The sequence below is a fragment of the Pan paniscus genome, chromosome X, assembly GCF_029289425.2.
Source record: "Pan paniscus chromosome X, NHGRI_mPanPan1-v2.0_pri, whole genome shotgun sequence".
NCBI lineage: Eukaryota > Metazoa > Chordata > Mammalia > Primates > Hominidae > Pan > Pan paniscus.
In genome coordinates, this window is record NC_073272.2 from 134,282,931 (window position 1) to 134,299,647 (window position 16,717).

At 38.3% G+C, this 16,717-nt stretch overlaps 1 protein-coding gene across 4 annotated transcripts in view; it reads left to right on the plus strand.

The window, feature by feature from the left end:
* The window catches only part of PABIR3 (PABIR family member 3), a 59,729-nt gene extending 51,224 nt beyond the window's left edge, over positions 1–8,505 (plus strand). Inside the window, exons 8-12 of one of the 4 annotated variants that reach the window (XM_008967183.5) lie at positions 1,250–1,342; positions 1,750–1,838; positions 3,035–3,096; positions 6,690–6,786; positions 7,985–8,505. In XM_008967183.5, the coding sequence (XP_008965431.1) occupies positions 1,250–1,342; positions 1,750–1,838; positions 3,035–3,096; positions 6,690–6,786; positions 7,985–8,111 (468 nt within the window). In that variant the 3' untranslated portion in view covers positions 8,112–8,505. Of the gene's footprint in view, positions 1–1,249; positions 1,343–1,749; positions 1,839–3,034; positions 3,097–6,689; positions 6,787–7,984 lie in introns of those variants that run through there. The other 3 variants (XR_004668932.2, XM_008967186.5, XM_063601771.1) reach the window with 3 other exon arrangements.
* Positions 8,506–16,717: the final 8,212 nt, after the last annotated feature.

Consider the following 16,717-nt stretch of genomic DNA (forward strand, 5'->3'; position numbering starts at 1 on the left):
ACAGAATGAGTGCCAGCAGGGGAAATTCCAGATGCTTATAAAGCCGTCAAATCTCGTGAGAACTCACTCACTACCACGAGAACAGCATTGGGAAATTTGCCCCCATGATTCTATTACCTCCCACCAGGTTCCTTCCACAACACGTGGGGATTATGGGGATTACAGTTCAAGATGAGATTTGAATGGGGACACAGCCACACCATTATCAGCCTGTAACACATTCTCCCACTAACATTTTAATATAAAACCTTTAATTTAAACATACTTAGAATTTAGTTTCATCTCTTGTTAACATTTTTAAATGTCTTTGTGCACACTGTGGTTACCTAGTTGTGGTAGCTGAATGATATTTAGTGTTCTTTTCTATGGACATCCCAGATAGTGACAAAACAAGTACTGAGCTGAAAACTGAATAGGAGAGATTCTGACTAATGTCAATCTTCAGATTTGGGAATTATTCGATATGGAAATGGATCATCAACAGAAGCAATGGCATTTTATTTTCCTTTGAGCCCTGAGTACCTTACATGAGCAGTTATCCCTGATTTTGGAGTAGGTCCAGGAGAATGAGTAGGTAATCTCTGGAGCCTGTCACTTTTCGTGTTTTGGTGCTAATACAATTGATCGATACTGCTGGAGTCCTTTAACTGGCCCAATTCTAATTACTTTAGGTATTGGCATGGATGAGTAAGAGAATCATAAGTGTGTTAGGAAGAGGAAGGGCACATGTAATACACACTTGGCTTGTTTTAGAAAGAAAAGGGCAGATTTTAAAATCCTGAATTATGAAGTACTGATTTTGTCTATGTAAAATCTAGAGACAATTTCCATAAATGTAGTTATTCCTGCTGTCTCATTTGCTTCTAAGTTCTAGCCAAAACCTTTTTGGTCCTTTCCTGGATGTAGTATTATAGTTTTCAATAACAAAGCACAGGTCAAAGCCAAAGAGAAGAGCTTAAATTTAGGATTTGTGTTTATAGTGTTGAGTACTCACATTCTAGGACTTTCTGGCATGCTGGGAAGCCCCTCAATCACCATATAGCCCTCATCCCCAAAAGGGAAAAGGGTGCCTTTGCTTATTGAAGTGAATTTTGGGTTCCCTGATTGCTTTAGGATGGCGAGAGCTCTTCACCATGGTGCAGCCAGTGACTCAGTAGTAAGGACTCACTTCCCTGTGCAACAGGTATCTCAAGTATTTGATTAATAAGCAATTGGTGCTACAATTGTACACTGCTTTCTGCTTACACAGAATGACAACGGCTTACAGAAATCATCCTCTCTAAAGTGCATTGATTTAACTCCAGTATCCTCAATGGCTTCTTCCATCAAGAAGACTGGGAAGGTAAGAAAGGAGTACCTAAAAGTCTATGTCTCTTGAAATAGTTAGGAAATATTTAGGAACATTAATGGTCACCAACACAAATATTTTGGGGGATATATTTTGTCACAGTACATCTGATTCTAACTAACATTTTTCCCTTCTTTTTCATTTCTTCAAGTATTACTTATATGTAATAAAATTCACCAACTTTAAAGCATAGGGTTAGATTAATTTTGGTAATTGTGTACAATCCTGTAGCCACAACCATAATCAAGATATTGAACAGTTCCCACACTCAAAACAATTTCCTAATGATCTTTTGTACCCCAGTCTCCCTCCCTACCATCCCTGCCCCTCCCTAGGAAACCAATGATCTGCTTCCTGAGAAAAGTGGCGGTTTTAAAACCTCTGTTCCAATTTGATTTTAGCAGTGTTTCTCTCCATCATTACAAACTTGTGTGAGTTGCACTGGTTCGCCTTCAAGTCCTATTCCCAGTCCTATGCAACAATACATCATGTAAGTTTATGTTATATGAAAATACCAAATTGCTTATAAAATAAGAATTATAGAAACTTAAAAGAAATTATAGCTCCAAGTTTTGTGCCAACCAAAGAAGTGACTTCTTTTTAGGGAAATTAAAATGTCATTGTTTCGGCTGGGCACGGTGGCTCCTGCCTGTAATCCCAGCACTTTGGGAGGCCGAGGCGGGTGGATCACCTGAGGTAGGAAGTTCAAGACCAGCCTGAGCAACATGGAGAAACCCCGTCTCTACTAAAAATACAAAAATAGCCGGGCATGGTGGTGCATGTCTGTAATCCCAGCTACTCAGGAGGCTGAGGCAGGAGAATCGTTTGAACCCAGGAGGTGGAGGTTGCAGTGAGCTGAGATCGTGCCATTGCACTCCAGCCTGGGCAACAAGAGCAAAACTCCATCTCAAAAAAAAAAAAAAAGTCACTGTTTCAGTTTATCATTTTGTATATTGAAAAAGTCAGGTGACTAAGAACATAAGAAGAATTTAGTAATTCCTTCACCCTGCTAATACATAATCTTTCTCTAACCAAGTTTGTTAATAAGGATCAGAGCTATCTCTAGAACTTTAAACAACTTCATCCGTGATTCTCACCTTCATTCAAGGCAAGTCCCAGCCAGGAATGTAGGTTTTTGTAGACTCTAGGATTCAAAATCCTGAATCCTTGAGAATTAGAAGATAGTTTGCTCCTAAGGCATTCCAGTTTTTACCCATATGTAAAGAAAAGCAGTAAAATGGCCGAGCATGGTGGCTCACACCTGTAATCCCAACACTTTTGGAGGCCAAGGCAGGCAGATCACCTAAGGTCAGGAGTTCGAGACCAGCCTGGCCAACATGGTGAAACCCTGTCTCTACTAAAAAAATACAAAATTAGCCGAGTGTGGTGGTGCATGCCTGTAATCCCAGCTACTTGGGAGGCTGAGGCAGGAGAATCACTTGAACCCAGGAGGCGGAGGCTGCAGTGAGCTTAAATCGCGCCACTGCACTCCAGCCTCGGTGACAAGAGCCAAACTGCATCTCAGAAAAAAAGTAAAAATAAAAACAAAGAAAAGCAGTAAAATGATGTAATGTCCTACACAGAGTCCCGTTTTTGTGTATGTCCTTAGATCTGTTATAATGAAATAGTCATTGCTGATTTTGTTAAAAAAAATTTCTTATAATGATCATGATGATTTTATTTTAGAAGAAGTCAAAATCCTACCAACATTATTAGACCAAGTATCCTTGGACCATTAAAAAGAAAAGGTACTTTTATCTACCAGTAGAAGTAAATATAACTTTAAGTTATTTTATAAAATATCTAAAATCAAATGTTATACAAAAATGTATTTTTAAAGGCTTTATTTATTTAAAATATATTTAATAAGCTATTAGAGGCCTTTCATTTTATGCAACTAGAAATATGTATAAGGACATTTTGAAAACTCTAAAATGCTATATAAATGTGAATTGAGAAATTTAATTCCAATTTAGTTGGCTATTAGGATTTTCAATATAATTCACCAAGCTAGCTATCTTCATTACTTTCTAAAACAATGTAGAGAATAAATGAATGAATGAACAGAGTGAGTCAGTCATCAAGTATTTTGCTGAATGTCAACCCCTGCCTCACTGCCACACACACACATTGCTATCATATGAATAAGTTGACACAAATTAGATCCACTTACAACACTAAAAATATATATGAAGGTGTATGTTCTTTGGTGTTTAGTTTCTTTATGGGAGTTATTTTTGGTTAAATATATGGAAAGTGACCCACCTACTCAGTAATAAAAGGGCAGTGGAAAGAATAAAAGGGCAGTGGAAAGATGTCTTTTTTAAAAACTCCTGCAATCCTGGATCCCACTTCTCAATGGTACTTCACTAAATTATGCTCTTCTTCCTTTTTTTTTTTTTTTTTTTTTTTTTTTCTTGAGACAGAGTCTTGCTGTGTCACCCAGGCTGGAGTGCAGTGGCACAATCTTGGCTCACTGCAACCTCTTCCTCCCGGGTTCAAGCGATTCTCCTGCCTCAGCCTCACCAGTAGCTGGGATTACAGGTGCCTGCCACCATGCCCAGCTAATTTTTTTGTATTTTTAGTAGAGACAGGGTCTCACCATGTTGGCCAGGCTGTTATCGAACTCCTGACCTCAGGTTATCCGCCCACCTCGGCCTCCCAAAGTGCTGAGATTGCAAGCATAAGCCTGTATATTTAGTACAATTTTTGACTACAATGGGGAGGGGAAATGGGTGAATAGGAAAGGAGATTAAACTTAAAAATGTGTATTGTGAAAAATCTATTAAGGTAAGAAAGAGGAGTAAGAAGAATAAGAGGAGAGAAACTGAAATATGCTTTAATGTTCTTTGTATATTTTGGATTAATTAATGGCAGTCTTCCTAACAACATAACTAACTCAGCATGTACTTTTTGTATTCTAAGATTAAGGGCTAGATAAATTCTGGAAAATACTCTTTTCCAAAGTAAGCACATTGTTTTATGAAGATACTTCGGTTACTAAGCTTAGGGGTCTTTTACCTGTGCTGTGAAATTCGGGCTAGTGTTGAAAAACTATTCAAATATATCAGTAGTTTAAGAGCTGTTAGAAGTCAAGGGTCAATTGAGTATTTAAAATAAAGTACGCTTAAATTGAGGAGTGTTTTACCAGATTAAAATAGTTCTCCTTTTGAGACATGTATACATAAATAGGTTATCACATGAAAAGTATCTCAAGTTTTCTTAGAATTTATGATTGAAAAATTATTTTTATAGATCAATTTTAACATAAAAGATGTAGTTTCTGCCCAGTGTCTTCGGAGATGTGACCTGTCTCACACTTGGTTTTCAGCTGCTCTGAAAGACGACTGCCTTATTCCTTTGAGGTGTCCCTGAGGGAACTCCAAAGCGAATTCTGTATATACCACCTAGTCCATATTTTCAGTCATACCCCACCCTCCAAAGCATGCCCTGTACAAATGTGCTGAAAATTCATTTGGCCATTTTTGGCCAGATACAATAACAGATAAACAGAAATTGAAATTTATTCATATATTTTGGAATATACATATTCATTTGGGAAACAACAAACTATGTCCTATTTGGACCCCATTAATACAAATGAAATGTGGGAGAAAGGTAGCATAAAAATAAAAGAGAGGTCCTGAGGCAGGGGGCGGGGGGAACTAAAAAGAATGATGATTATGTGAAGTGAGATCAAGATTAGAGTCTCCAAAGCATATGATGTCATATTTTATGGTGAGAAGCAGCAGTGACTTCCATTAGGAATAAGCAAGAGCATGGGCCAGGCACAGTGGCTCATGCCTGTAATCCCAGCACTTTGGGAGGCCGAGGCGGGCGGATGACTTGAGGTCAGGAATTCAAGACCAACCTGGCCAACATGACAAAACCCTGTCTCTACTAAAAATACAAAAATTAGCCGAGGGTGGTGGTGCGTGCCTGTAATCCCAGCTACTCAGGAGACTGAGGCAGGAGAATCGCCTGAATCCAGGAGGTGGAAGTTGCAGTGAGCCGAGATCACACCACTGCACTCCAGCCTGGACAACAGAGTAAGACTCTGTCTGGGAAAAAAAAAAAAAAGGAATAAGCGAGAGCAAATAAGCCTTCACATCGGAATACTGCAGAAATTGGGCAGCTATAAATATCATTTGACAAGTAATGCTGGTTTTAGCAAAGAAAGATCTAATTTTCTTTTATGAGGAATTTGTTTTGATTTGTCATGTTTTCAATGTTAAACCAAAAAGGAGAGCTGAGTAGTTTTTCTGTAGTGACATAAATGTAATCTGGCAAGGCACGGGACACCAGACTTCTTTTAAACTTTATGAGCCATGATTACACTTCTGTGGAAGGTCTATGCAATATCTTAATGGTGACCTTAGGGTTTTATCATTCAAATAGAAGTTATGGGCTTGAATGTCAGTTTTGCTCAGGTCCAGAAATGATTATCATATGAATGTGAAACACTGTGCAGATTTTAACATTTACTTCAAGGCAAAGATTACAAAAATGCAGTTGTTGTTTTTTTTGAGATTAGATGTTCTACCTTAATCTCTAAAGATACAATTATTTTGTTCATTGTGTGCTGTAAAAGAACTTACCTATTTAGTTCATTGTGTACATTTAGCAAAATAAAGATAGCAACAACCTAAAGTTTTAAAATAAGGAATGACATTAAACTCATTAAACAGCCTTACTACATAGCTATATCAAATCATCTTGCAGGGCCGGGCACAGTGGCTCACGCCTGTAATCCCAGCATTTTGGGAGGCCAAGGTGGGTGGATCACCTGAGGCCAGGAATTTGAGACCAGCCTGGCCAACATGGTGAAACCCCGTCTCTACTAAAAATATAAAAAATAGCTGGGCATGGTGGTTTGCACCTGTAATCCCAGCTACTCTGGAGGCTGAGGCACGAGAATTGCTGGAACCTGGGAGGTGGAGGTTGAAGTGAGCCCAGATCATGCCACTGCACTCCAGCCTGGGTGACAGAGCGACTTCTTCACAAAATAATAATAATAATAATAATAATAATAATAATAATATCATCTTATAGAATTTAGTCAATAATATAAGAAAATTATAATCATTGAAAACAAAAAGTAAATCTAAAAACATTATATACGGTACAAACCCAATTTTATTTAAAAAACAATTGTGTATACAACATATTCAAAAATTACTAAAGAATGGTTACGTCTGGATAATGATTACTTAAAAATGTTTTCTTTGTGCTTTTCTGTATTTTATAAATTAATTGCAGTGAATAAGTATTACTTTTGCAATTAAAATAATAATAAACATGTTAAATAAAACATCTACCTTGATCTGCTGTATTGTCATAGGTGAAATGGCATTTCAATATCAACCAAAAAAGATTTTCCAAGGCACAACCAACATGCTTTCTTCTGATACTTCCCAACTGTCAGAAAATAATGTGTGGTGAGTATTAACATGAGATTTTAAACATTCATTGATCATTTTTGCTTCGTTTTTAAGTCTACTTTGGCTATTGTACGTATTCAGAAGTATGGTACATTATTAACTGTTCTTAGAAGTTTTAAAACTAATATTCCAAATGGATACTATAAACTTGAGTTATTTTATTTTCTTTTTTTTCTTTTTCTGAGACAGGGTCTCACTCTGTCACCCAGGCTGGGAGTGCAGTGGCACAATCTTGGCTCACTGCAACCTCCACCTCCCAGGCTCAAGCAGTCCTCCCACCTCAGCCTCCTGAGTAGCTGGGACCACAGTAGCTGTGCACCACCGTGCCTGGCTAATTTTTGTATTTTTTGTAGAGATGGGGTTTTTCCATGTTGCCCAGGCTGGTCTCAAACTCCTGAGCTCAAGCAATCCGCTTGCCTTGGCCTCCTAAAGTGCTGGGATTACAGGCGTGAGTCACGTCACCTGGCAGAGTGTTTTTCTTATGAGATGTGTGTGACACTAATATATGGTGGATACATTTTTAGAAGTGAGATTTTGGCATTAGATTAAGAGATATTAGAGAAATACATAAAAATGCATCCTTGGAAAAAGTCGTCTTCTGCCCATCTTCCTTGGATTTTTGTCTGCCTTGTTGGGTTGAGAGTATTATTGAAAAGCATGCCTAAGAAAGCATGTTTTAATGATAAAAATAGGAAATACCGGAATGGATTTCTTTCTTTTTTTTTTTGTTTTGTTTTGTTTTGTTTTGTTTTAGACGGAGTCTCGCTCTGTCTCCCAGGCTGGAGTGCAGTGGCACCATCTCGGCTTACTGGAACCTCTACCTCCTGGGTTCAAACAATTCTCCTGCCTCAGCCTCCTGAGTAGCTGGGACTACAGGCGTGTGCCACCACACCTGGCTAATTTTTGTATTTTTAGTATAGATGGGGTTTCACCATATTGGTCAGGCCGGTCTTGAACTCCTGACCTCGTGATCCACCTGCCTCGGCCTTGCAAAGTGCTTGGATTACAGGCATAAGCCACCACACCTGGCCATGGATTTCTATTTATTGTTACTGGTGGTTGACTCTTAAAAAACTTTGCTTGTGACAAGTGCCAGTTGTTAGTGATGTATTTTGCATTCATGTGTAGACAAAGCAGAGTATACAGAGAGATCTCTTGAGTTCTGCTATCAATGAGTGGCATTTTCTTCTTCTAGTCTACTTCCAGCTACTTTTGATGGAAACGACAGCAATGCTGGATCTTCTGGTAATTCGTCAGCTGAAATCGGCACTGTCACAAACTCTCCTGTGTCACCTTCTGATACTGGTTCTCATTTGTTCTAGTAGACGAACTTTCAACTAAATGATTCACCCATCCCAAGACTTTCTCACCAGTGGAGAAACACACACATCAAGCAAACCAAGTCAGAGCAATGAGAATTGTACTGTATAATTTAAACTATCTCCTATTTATCTTTTTTCCTCAATTTCCTAAAATTCTATTTATCTACAGAACTTGTGTGTATAATTCTTGTGTACATCCTTAAATTTAATGTAATAACATGTTAAAGATGTTTTCCAAATAAGAACCATGTTGAAGATACAAGCGTAAATTGTTAGGCTGCTATTTTCTAGAAAATGCTGTACCTTGACTTTTTAAAATAATCTTATGAAACATAATTCTGATAAAATATAATTGTTCAATTAACAAAGTAAAATGATGTTTGACAATTATGTACTTAATGATCCATGCTAGTCTTTAATGCTATTTTCAGTAACTACTAGCTTCCACTTGGTAAAGAAAAGTCACATATCAAAGGCAATTTTTATGACTAAGTTATACCATACTGATCCAAGGATTGCTTATTTTGCACATGAATCCTTAGATATTCAATTTGTTGGGAAGCAGTAGGTAGGAGAAGAGCAAGACGAATTAAAGTTAATTGAATAGAAAGAAAATAATATGTAATTGAGGCTTCACTCAATTTGTACTCAACCTGATTAACCCTGATTAATTTTGTATTCTAATTAAGTGTGGGAAAATGTTGATAAATTGTAGTCTTTTACATTTTTATCATTTACGTTTTATTCATCATCATGACTACCGATTTGATTAAATACAGGCTTAATATGTCAGGGCTTTTCTGCGAAAATCATGTGCTTCCAGTTGTTCCCTAAGGTCTATAAATGTTTGTTTAAACCCTGATTTTCTATTCGAAAATCTTAAGGGTTTTTTTTTTTTTAAATAGGAAAAATTATGTGTTAAAAAATTTAAATTTAGGCTGGGCGTGGTGGCTCATGCCTGTAATCACAGCACTCTGGGAGGCCAAGGCGGGTGGATCACAAGGTCAGGAGATCGAGACCATCCTGGCTAACATGGTGAAACCCCGTCTCTACTAAAAACACAAAAAATTAGCTGGGCGTGGTGGTGGGCGCCTGTAATCCCAGCTACTCGAGAGGCTGAGGCAGGAGAATGGCGTGAACCCGGGAGGTGGAGGTTGCAGTGAGCCGAGATCATGCCACTGCACTCCAGCCTGGGCAACAGAGCAAGACTCTGTCTCAAAAAAAAAAAATTAAATTTAAAATATGTGCTTTAAGTAATTGGGGGTAGTATTAGCATTTTGAAAAATAGAAACATATTCTCATGAAATGAAGCTGAGAATGGTTTAAATTGCCTCAGCTAATAAGACAGGAACAGTTATCTCAAATACGTATAAAAGACTTTTTTTCTTTTCATCGGAAAGAATCAGAATGATAGAAATCTGATGTGGGTATGCTGCCATATGGGAAAAAGACTGTGCCACTAACAATTTTTTGACAGTGACCCTGATGGAACTGATCAGAATTGATATATAAGTGGGAGAAGATTCTATTCAATTATGAATAGATGAAACCAACTATTTATAAAATGACTAGGATCATGATGGTCTCTTGAAACTGGGACAGGATTCTATAAATTGGCTAAGAACAAGGAAACTATAAATATTGCCTTTGTTACTTGCTTCTTTACTTGCCAGCCCTTTAGTGGACCAGTTGTGAGAGGGGCCCCTCATGGAATGAGGTGTGGTTGCACTGATGTTTCTTGCTGAAACTGTAGATCATTGACAAAGGTTCACATGTACTATTGACACCTTAGCCAAAGAGAGTTTCGCAGAATGTTCAAGCACAAGGACTAAGGATGCAGAAAGTAACTAATGGGGATAAGACTACCACTCAGTTGTATAAGGAACTTTTATCAGCAAATCTTGGTAATCTTGACTATCTCAATATACTTTTCTCAACTCAGACAATTCCTTTCCCTCTATTCAGTTATTTTTTTTTTTTTTGAGATGGAGTCTCGCTCTATTGCCCAGGCTGGAGTGCAGTGGCATGATCTCGGCTCACTGCAACCTCCGCCTCCCAGGTTCCAGCAATTCTCCTGCCTCAACCTCCCGAGTAGCTGGGATTACAGGCGCATGCTACCATGCCCGGCTAATTTTTGTATTTTTAGTGGAGGTGGGGTTTTGCCATGTTGCCCAGGCTGGTCTTGAACTCCTGGCCTCAGGTGATCCACCCACCTCGGCCTCCCAAAGTGCTGGGATCACAGGCAATGAGCCACCCCACCCAGCCCTATTCAGTTAGTTTTTATTCAGTTAGTTGATTTAGCTGTACACTAGGATACCACAACTCACTGTAATATGCTCAGACTCAGGGATTCCATAGTTGGTTCTCCATTCTGTTACCTTTTGAGCTTGTGTATTGGGAGGATCCATTTCTAAAATGATTTTCCATTTATTGTTGATTTTAAGACCAAAATGATTGTAACTTTTACTTGCTATTCTGTGTTTGATTTTTTTAAATTATGGTAAGGCGGCCGGGCACAGTGGCTCACACCTGTAATCCCAGCACTTTGGGAGGCCGAAGTGGGTGAGTCATCTGATGTCAGGAGTTCGAGACCAGCCTGGCCAACATGGTGAAATCCTGTCTCTACTAAAAATACAAGATACTAGCTGAGCGTGGTGGCAGGCACCTGTAATCCCAGCTACTCAGGAGGCTTAGGCAGGAGAATCGCTGGAACCCGGCAGGCGGAGGTTGCAGTGAGCCGAGATCACGCCACTGCACTCTAGCCTGGGCGACAGAGTGAGACTCCGTCTCAAAGAAAAAAAAATTATGGTAAGGCTATATTTTGTCTTCCTAAACATGCCGAAGAATTATCATATCAGTTTTCTATAGTGAAGGACATGCATTAGTTTCCCAGGGCTGCCATAACAAAGCATCAAAAACTGGGTGGCTTAAACAATGGAAATTTATTGTTTCACAGTTCTGGAGGCTACCAGCCTAAGATCAAGGAGTCACCTGGGTTGGTTGCCTCCGGAAGCTCTGAGGGAGAATCCATTCCATGCCTCTCTCCTTGCTTTTGGTGGTTGCTGGCAATCCTTAGCTTACAGATACATCACTCCAATCTCTGCCTCAGAGAGAATCCTGTGATTCTCTCTGTGTCCTGTGTCGTCATATGGCCTTCTCATAAAGATAACCAGTCATTGGATTTAAGGCCCACCCTAATCCAATATGACCTCATCTTAATTCGACTATATCTGCAAAGACCCTGTTTCCAGATAAGGTCAAATTCACAGGTCCTGGGGGTTAGAATTTCAAGATACCTTTTTGAGGACACAATTTAACACACAATGGTATAATTTTAGAATTTTGATTTTGCTTGTTTCATCTTTCCTAAATTAGTTTTTTAAAATTGTCTCTCCTATAACTCATCTTAAAAATGTGAGAACAAGAGGTGACTATAAAGCATCATTATTAAACCTTAGATATGTGTTCAATCAAGTATTCCTATTTTACTTATAATCTTATAAAAGAGCAGTGCTCCAAATTTAGCCTAATGATTCACTGATATTCAACATGAAAACTCACTGTAGTAATGAGTTGGGTCCTCAGATCAGGAAAATATATATATGGTTTTTAAAATTTATAATTACTAAATCAACCAATAACATTTATAATTTTAAATATATTCAATAAATATCTAATGAATACTTTCTGTGTACAAGAAACTGTACTAAAACTTTTATGATATATGAGGATGAGTGAGATACCTTATCTGTCTTCAAGTAGGATAACTAAATACAAAAATAATGATACAAGATAGTCTATGATAATATGACTATAGATACACATAAGAAAAGACACTTACTGTAAAAATATGATATAAAGATAATACTGAGATCATGTAATCTTAGTATTCAGGGATTTTAGAAGTCTTTGAATCTACCTCTCAATGCAGAAATCCTTTTAAGAATTCCAGACAGGTTATTTTTTAGCCTTAGCTTGAAATCTTGTAGGAATGAATGGACTCTGTCACAAGACAGTTCATTGTATTGTTGGACAGCTCTAATATTTAGAAGTCTCTAACATTAAAAGGGGGGACGAGTGTAGAGTTTGTATTTAGGTGGCCTGTTTCATTGGCTCTTTAGAATTGAGACAAATCAAATGAGCTATTAAAAGCACATGAGTTAAGGTTCTAATTCTGCATTAATCTTTGTCCCTACTCCTGGAATTATTAGTACTCCCACTACAGGATATATTTAATCTCATCTCCTAAATGAATTTTGAAAATTCACCTAGAAGCAGCTATATATAAATATCCAAGATGAAAATGCATGTATGATACTTAGGTATCTGTGGGGAAAACTAATTACAATTTGCCTGAAGTGTTTTTAAATATTTTAGATCTTAAAAGTCGAGCTTGAAAAATCTATCATATAGGTAGACTTCACTGTTGGATAGTTACAATTGTGCATTTAGAAAAGGTCAGGGAACCATAAGTACCCCAGCAAATACGTAACTTCGTTTTCCTGAAATTCCGTAATGTCTCGCAGATTTCTTACAATGTAGTTCTTAACCCAAGGGTAAACAAGATTGATTTCCACAAGTGTCTATAACGTATAGGTGGAGAGAATCATACATCATATAGGAATCCCGGAAACTTGCTCAACCCCCTTACTAAAGGGAGACTTGATGACCATGGTCTCTCAGAAGAAATGCATTAAATGAATGCAGTCATTAACTAAATCCTATAAGTTGTCCAACAGCTACATATGTGCAGTTGGAGATTTCTGTGGCTTTACTGACAGCAAAGTAAATCAGTAACATAAATGCTCATGTCAGCCTTTTGGGAGAGTGACCAAACTACATTCTTAGTAAGTATAGGAGTCAGGAGATCTGACTTGTAGCTCCAGTTCTGCCACTAGCTATGTGGGTCTTTGGGCAGGTCACTTCACTGCTCTGGGCTTCAGGAATCCAATATGTAAAACAGATCAGACTAGTTATTTATAAGGTCCCTTCTGCCTCTAAAAATTTTATGGATTCTCTGAAAACATCTGCCTTCATCTTTGCTAGTATGACAGTAAAAGTCATGGTGGCATTTAAAATATTTAGGAAATTAGAGAGCTTTATACCTAATATTTTTATTCTTTCTGACAACAAGAAACTCATTTTACTTAGCTTCATCAATAGTTTCCTCTCTTTTCTGAATTATGAATGATTTATGATGAAATGTGGAAAGCTGATTTCCCCCTGGTTTCTTGTTTTGTGTGAATAAATGATCCTCTCAGGATTTCCATATTAATAACAAGTTCCCCCTGACACAGCACTCACCATAAAATTTTCATTGTACTGTAACAACAACTTGAGACAAAACAAAGATACGCTTGGTATGTTTGTTTCAGAGAAGCAAGAGAGACATGGCCAAAAGCTACATCAACTATAAAAACATCATCCCAATACAAATTCAGAAGTGCTCAATTCACACTAAAAAGCAGACTACCAGTAAAAGAGCTTTTTCTTTTTCCTTGATAATTATTATATGACAATAAGAAAAGCCTTCTGACGTTAAGTTGGTACGTTAAGTTGGTTTATTTCTTGGCATGCCTCTTGTGCTTGGTAACTCTGCATTGAACACCAACAAAAACGGACAAACTTGAAAGTTGCAAGTAGCTGGCTTGTGACTTTGTTCTGAGAAAGGAAATACTTTAAAATTACATTATCCAGCAGAGGAACCTAATTATACTTTCCATTTCTAGTCTCCCTCTTCTGAGAGGAAGGGTTTAGTTTGCTTCCTTAACTCGACTTACATTAAACTCTATAAGAGTGGGGTCTTTGGAAAGGATGGTACTGAGGCCAGCATGGTAGGGCTGTGAAGGAAGAAGGAAGTTCAGCTAAAACTTCAAAAAAAAAATTTTTTTTTAACAGAGTCTAGCTGTGTCACCCAGGCTGGAGTGCAGTGGTGTGGTTTCAGTTCACGGCAGCTTCCACCTCCCAGTTCAAGCGATTCTTGTGCTTCAGTCTTCTGAGTGGGACTACAGACGCATGCCACCATGCTCATTTATTCTTTTGTATTTTTAGTAGAGACAGGGTTTCTCCATGTTAGCCAGGCTGGTTTCAAACTCCTGGCCTCAAGTGATCTGCCTGCCTTGGCCTCCCAAAGTACTGGAATTACAGGCGGGAGCCACCGCACCTGGACCCTTCAACTTGATTTGGAATACACCCATGCCACATTGATTAGCAGAAATTTTTAAAATTTTAAATAATATACAAGGCTGTTGAGAGTGGGGAAAGTGGTGTTTGAATTTACTGTGGTGGAGTCCTATTGTCCTTTAATGAGGAAGTTTGGTAGTGTGTATCAAAAGCCTTCAAAAAGTGCATCTCTTTGGGGATAGCAATTATAGGAATTTTTCTTAGGGAAAAATACGGGATAGGTTGAAAAAGATATTTATTGTAATGTTATTTGTAAATGTGAAAAAATCAATTATGAAAAAAAACTTACTGTCTTCAACAAGTGGTGCTGGGGCGACTGAGTAGTCACATGTAAAATAATGAAATTGGGCCATGAAAAGGAATGAAGTCTTGACACATGTTGCAACATGCATGAAGCACGAAACATTATCCTAAGTGAAATAAGTCTGACACAAACAGGATAAATATTATTTCACGTATATGAAATATTTAGAATAGACAAATTCATAAGGACAAAAAATAGATTACAGGTTACCAGGGACTAGAGGGAGGGAGGAATGGGGAGTTATTAACGGGTACAGAGTTTCTGTTTGGGGTGATAAAAAAAGGTTTGGGCCGGGCACGGTGGCTCACGCCTATAATCCCAGCACTTCGGGAGGCTGAGGCGGGTGGATCACAAGGTCAGGAGTTGGAGACCAGCCTGGCCAATATGGTGAAACCCTTTCTCTATTAAAAATACAAAAATTAGCCGGGTGTGGTGGTGGGTGCCTGTAGTCCCAGCTACTCAAGAGGCTGAGGCAGGAGAATCGCTTGAACCCAGGAGGTGAAGGTTGCAGTGAGCTGAGATGGCGCCACTGCACTCCAGCCTGGGAGACAGAGCGAGAACCTGTTTCAAAAAAAAAAAAAAGGAAATAGTAGTGATGGCTGCACAACATTGTGAATGTAATTAAGGCTACTGAATTGTATACCTAAGCATGGTTAAAATAGTAAGTTTTATGTTAAAAAACCAACAACTAATGTGTAGTTACACTAAGATCAGTTAAATTTGCATTTCTCAGGGTGCTTTTTATTAGGTTGGTGCAAAAGTAATTGCGGTTTTTGCCTTTAAAAGTAAAGGTTTGCTCTCTACTAAAAATACAAAAAAAATTAGCCGGGCGCAGTGGCAGGTGCCTGTAGTCCCAGCTACTAGGGAGGCTGAGGCAGGAGAATGGGGTGAACCCAGGAGGCGGAGCTTGCAGTGAGCCGAGATAGCGCCATTGCACTCCAGCCTGGGCAACGCAGCGAGACTCCGCCTCAAAAAAAAAAAAAAAAAAAAAAAAAAAGTAAAGTTTTGCTTTTAAAGGCAAAAACCGCAATTACTTTTGCACCAACCTAATAAAATGCGAATAAGTACATATCCTGAAGAATTGAAGAGGAAGTCCAGGGGAAGTCCATGGTCAAGTAAGTTTGGAAAATTCAGTTGACTTGTTTCTTTAACATTCTGAAAGCCCAAGAAAGAGGATGTGGTATGAAGCATTTTCAAACTGTTTAACCCACATTCTCTTGTTAAGGGACAGCTTGTGGGATTGATGTTATATAGAATACCCTTTGGGAAACATTGGGTTAAAATAGATTGCAGTACATTCATTCCATGGAAATCTTGGCACCAATGAAGAATGATGGCATAGTCATATATCACTTGACATGGAAAGATGTTTACACTAGATTGTAAAGTTAAAAAGCAGTGTGATTAATGGGATCTCGTTTTTGTTTTTTTGTTTTATTGGCTGTTTTTTTTTTTTTTTTTTTTTGAGACAGAGTTTTACCCTTGTCACCCAGGCTGTAGTGCAATGGCATGATCTCAGCTCACTGCAACCTCTGCCTCCTGGGTTCAAGCGATTCTCCTACCTCAGCCTCCCGAGTAGCTGGACTACAAGCACCCGCCACCAAACCCGGCTAATTTTTGTATTTTTAGTAGAGACAGGGTTTCACTGTGTTGGCCAGGCTGGTCTCCAACTCCTGACTTCAGGTGATCTGCCCGCCTCAGCCTCCCAAAGTGCTGGGATTACAGGCGTGAGCCACCACACATTGCCTCATTTTTGTTTTTAAGAAGTGTATGTGTCTATATATGTTATGTAGATATATAACAGAAAAAAATTCTGTAAGCTTATATGCCAAAAACTTACAGTTTCTAGGAGGTAGGAAAGTTGATGGTTTTTATTTTTATTTGCTTTTCTCTTTGCCTTGTCTGTACTTTCAGATTTTTCCACATGGACTGTCTATTACTTGTATAATCAAGAAACAATAGAAGTTAAATATATTTTAGAAACTCATATGCAGTTATTAATTTTGTAAGAGATGGGGTGAGAGGATCCAGAATCTTGCCTCTATTTAAGCTTTTATTGAATTAAAGTCTAAGAGTCTTTCACTGTTGGAAAGCTCTACTCATTTAAACATTCTTTCTG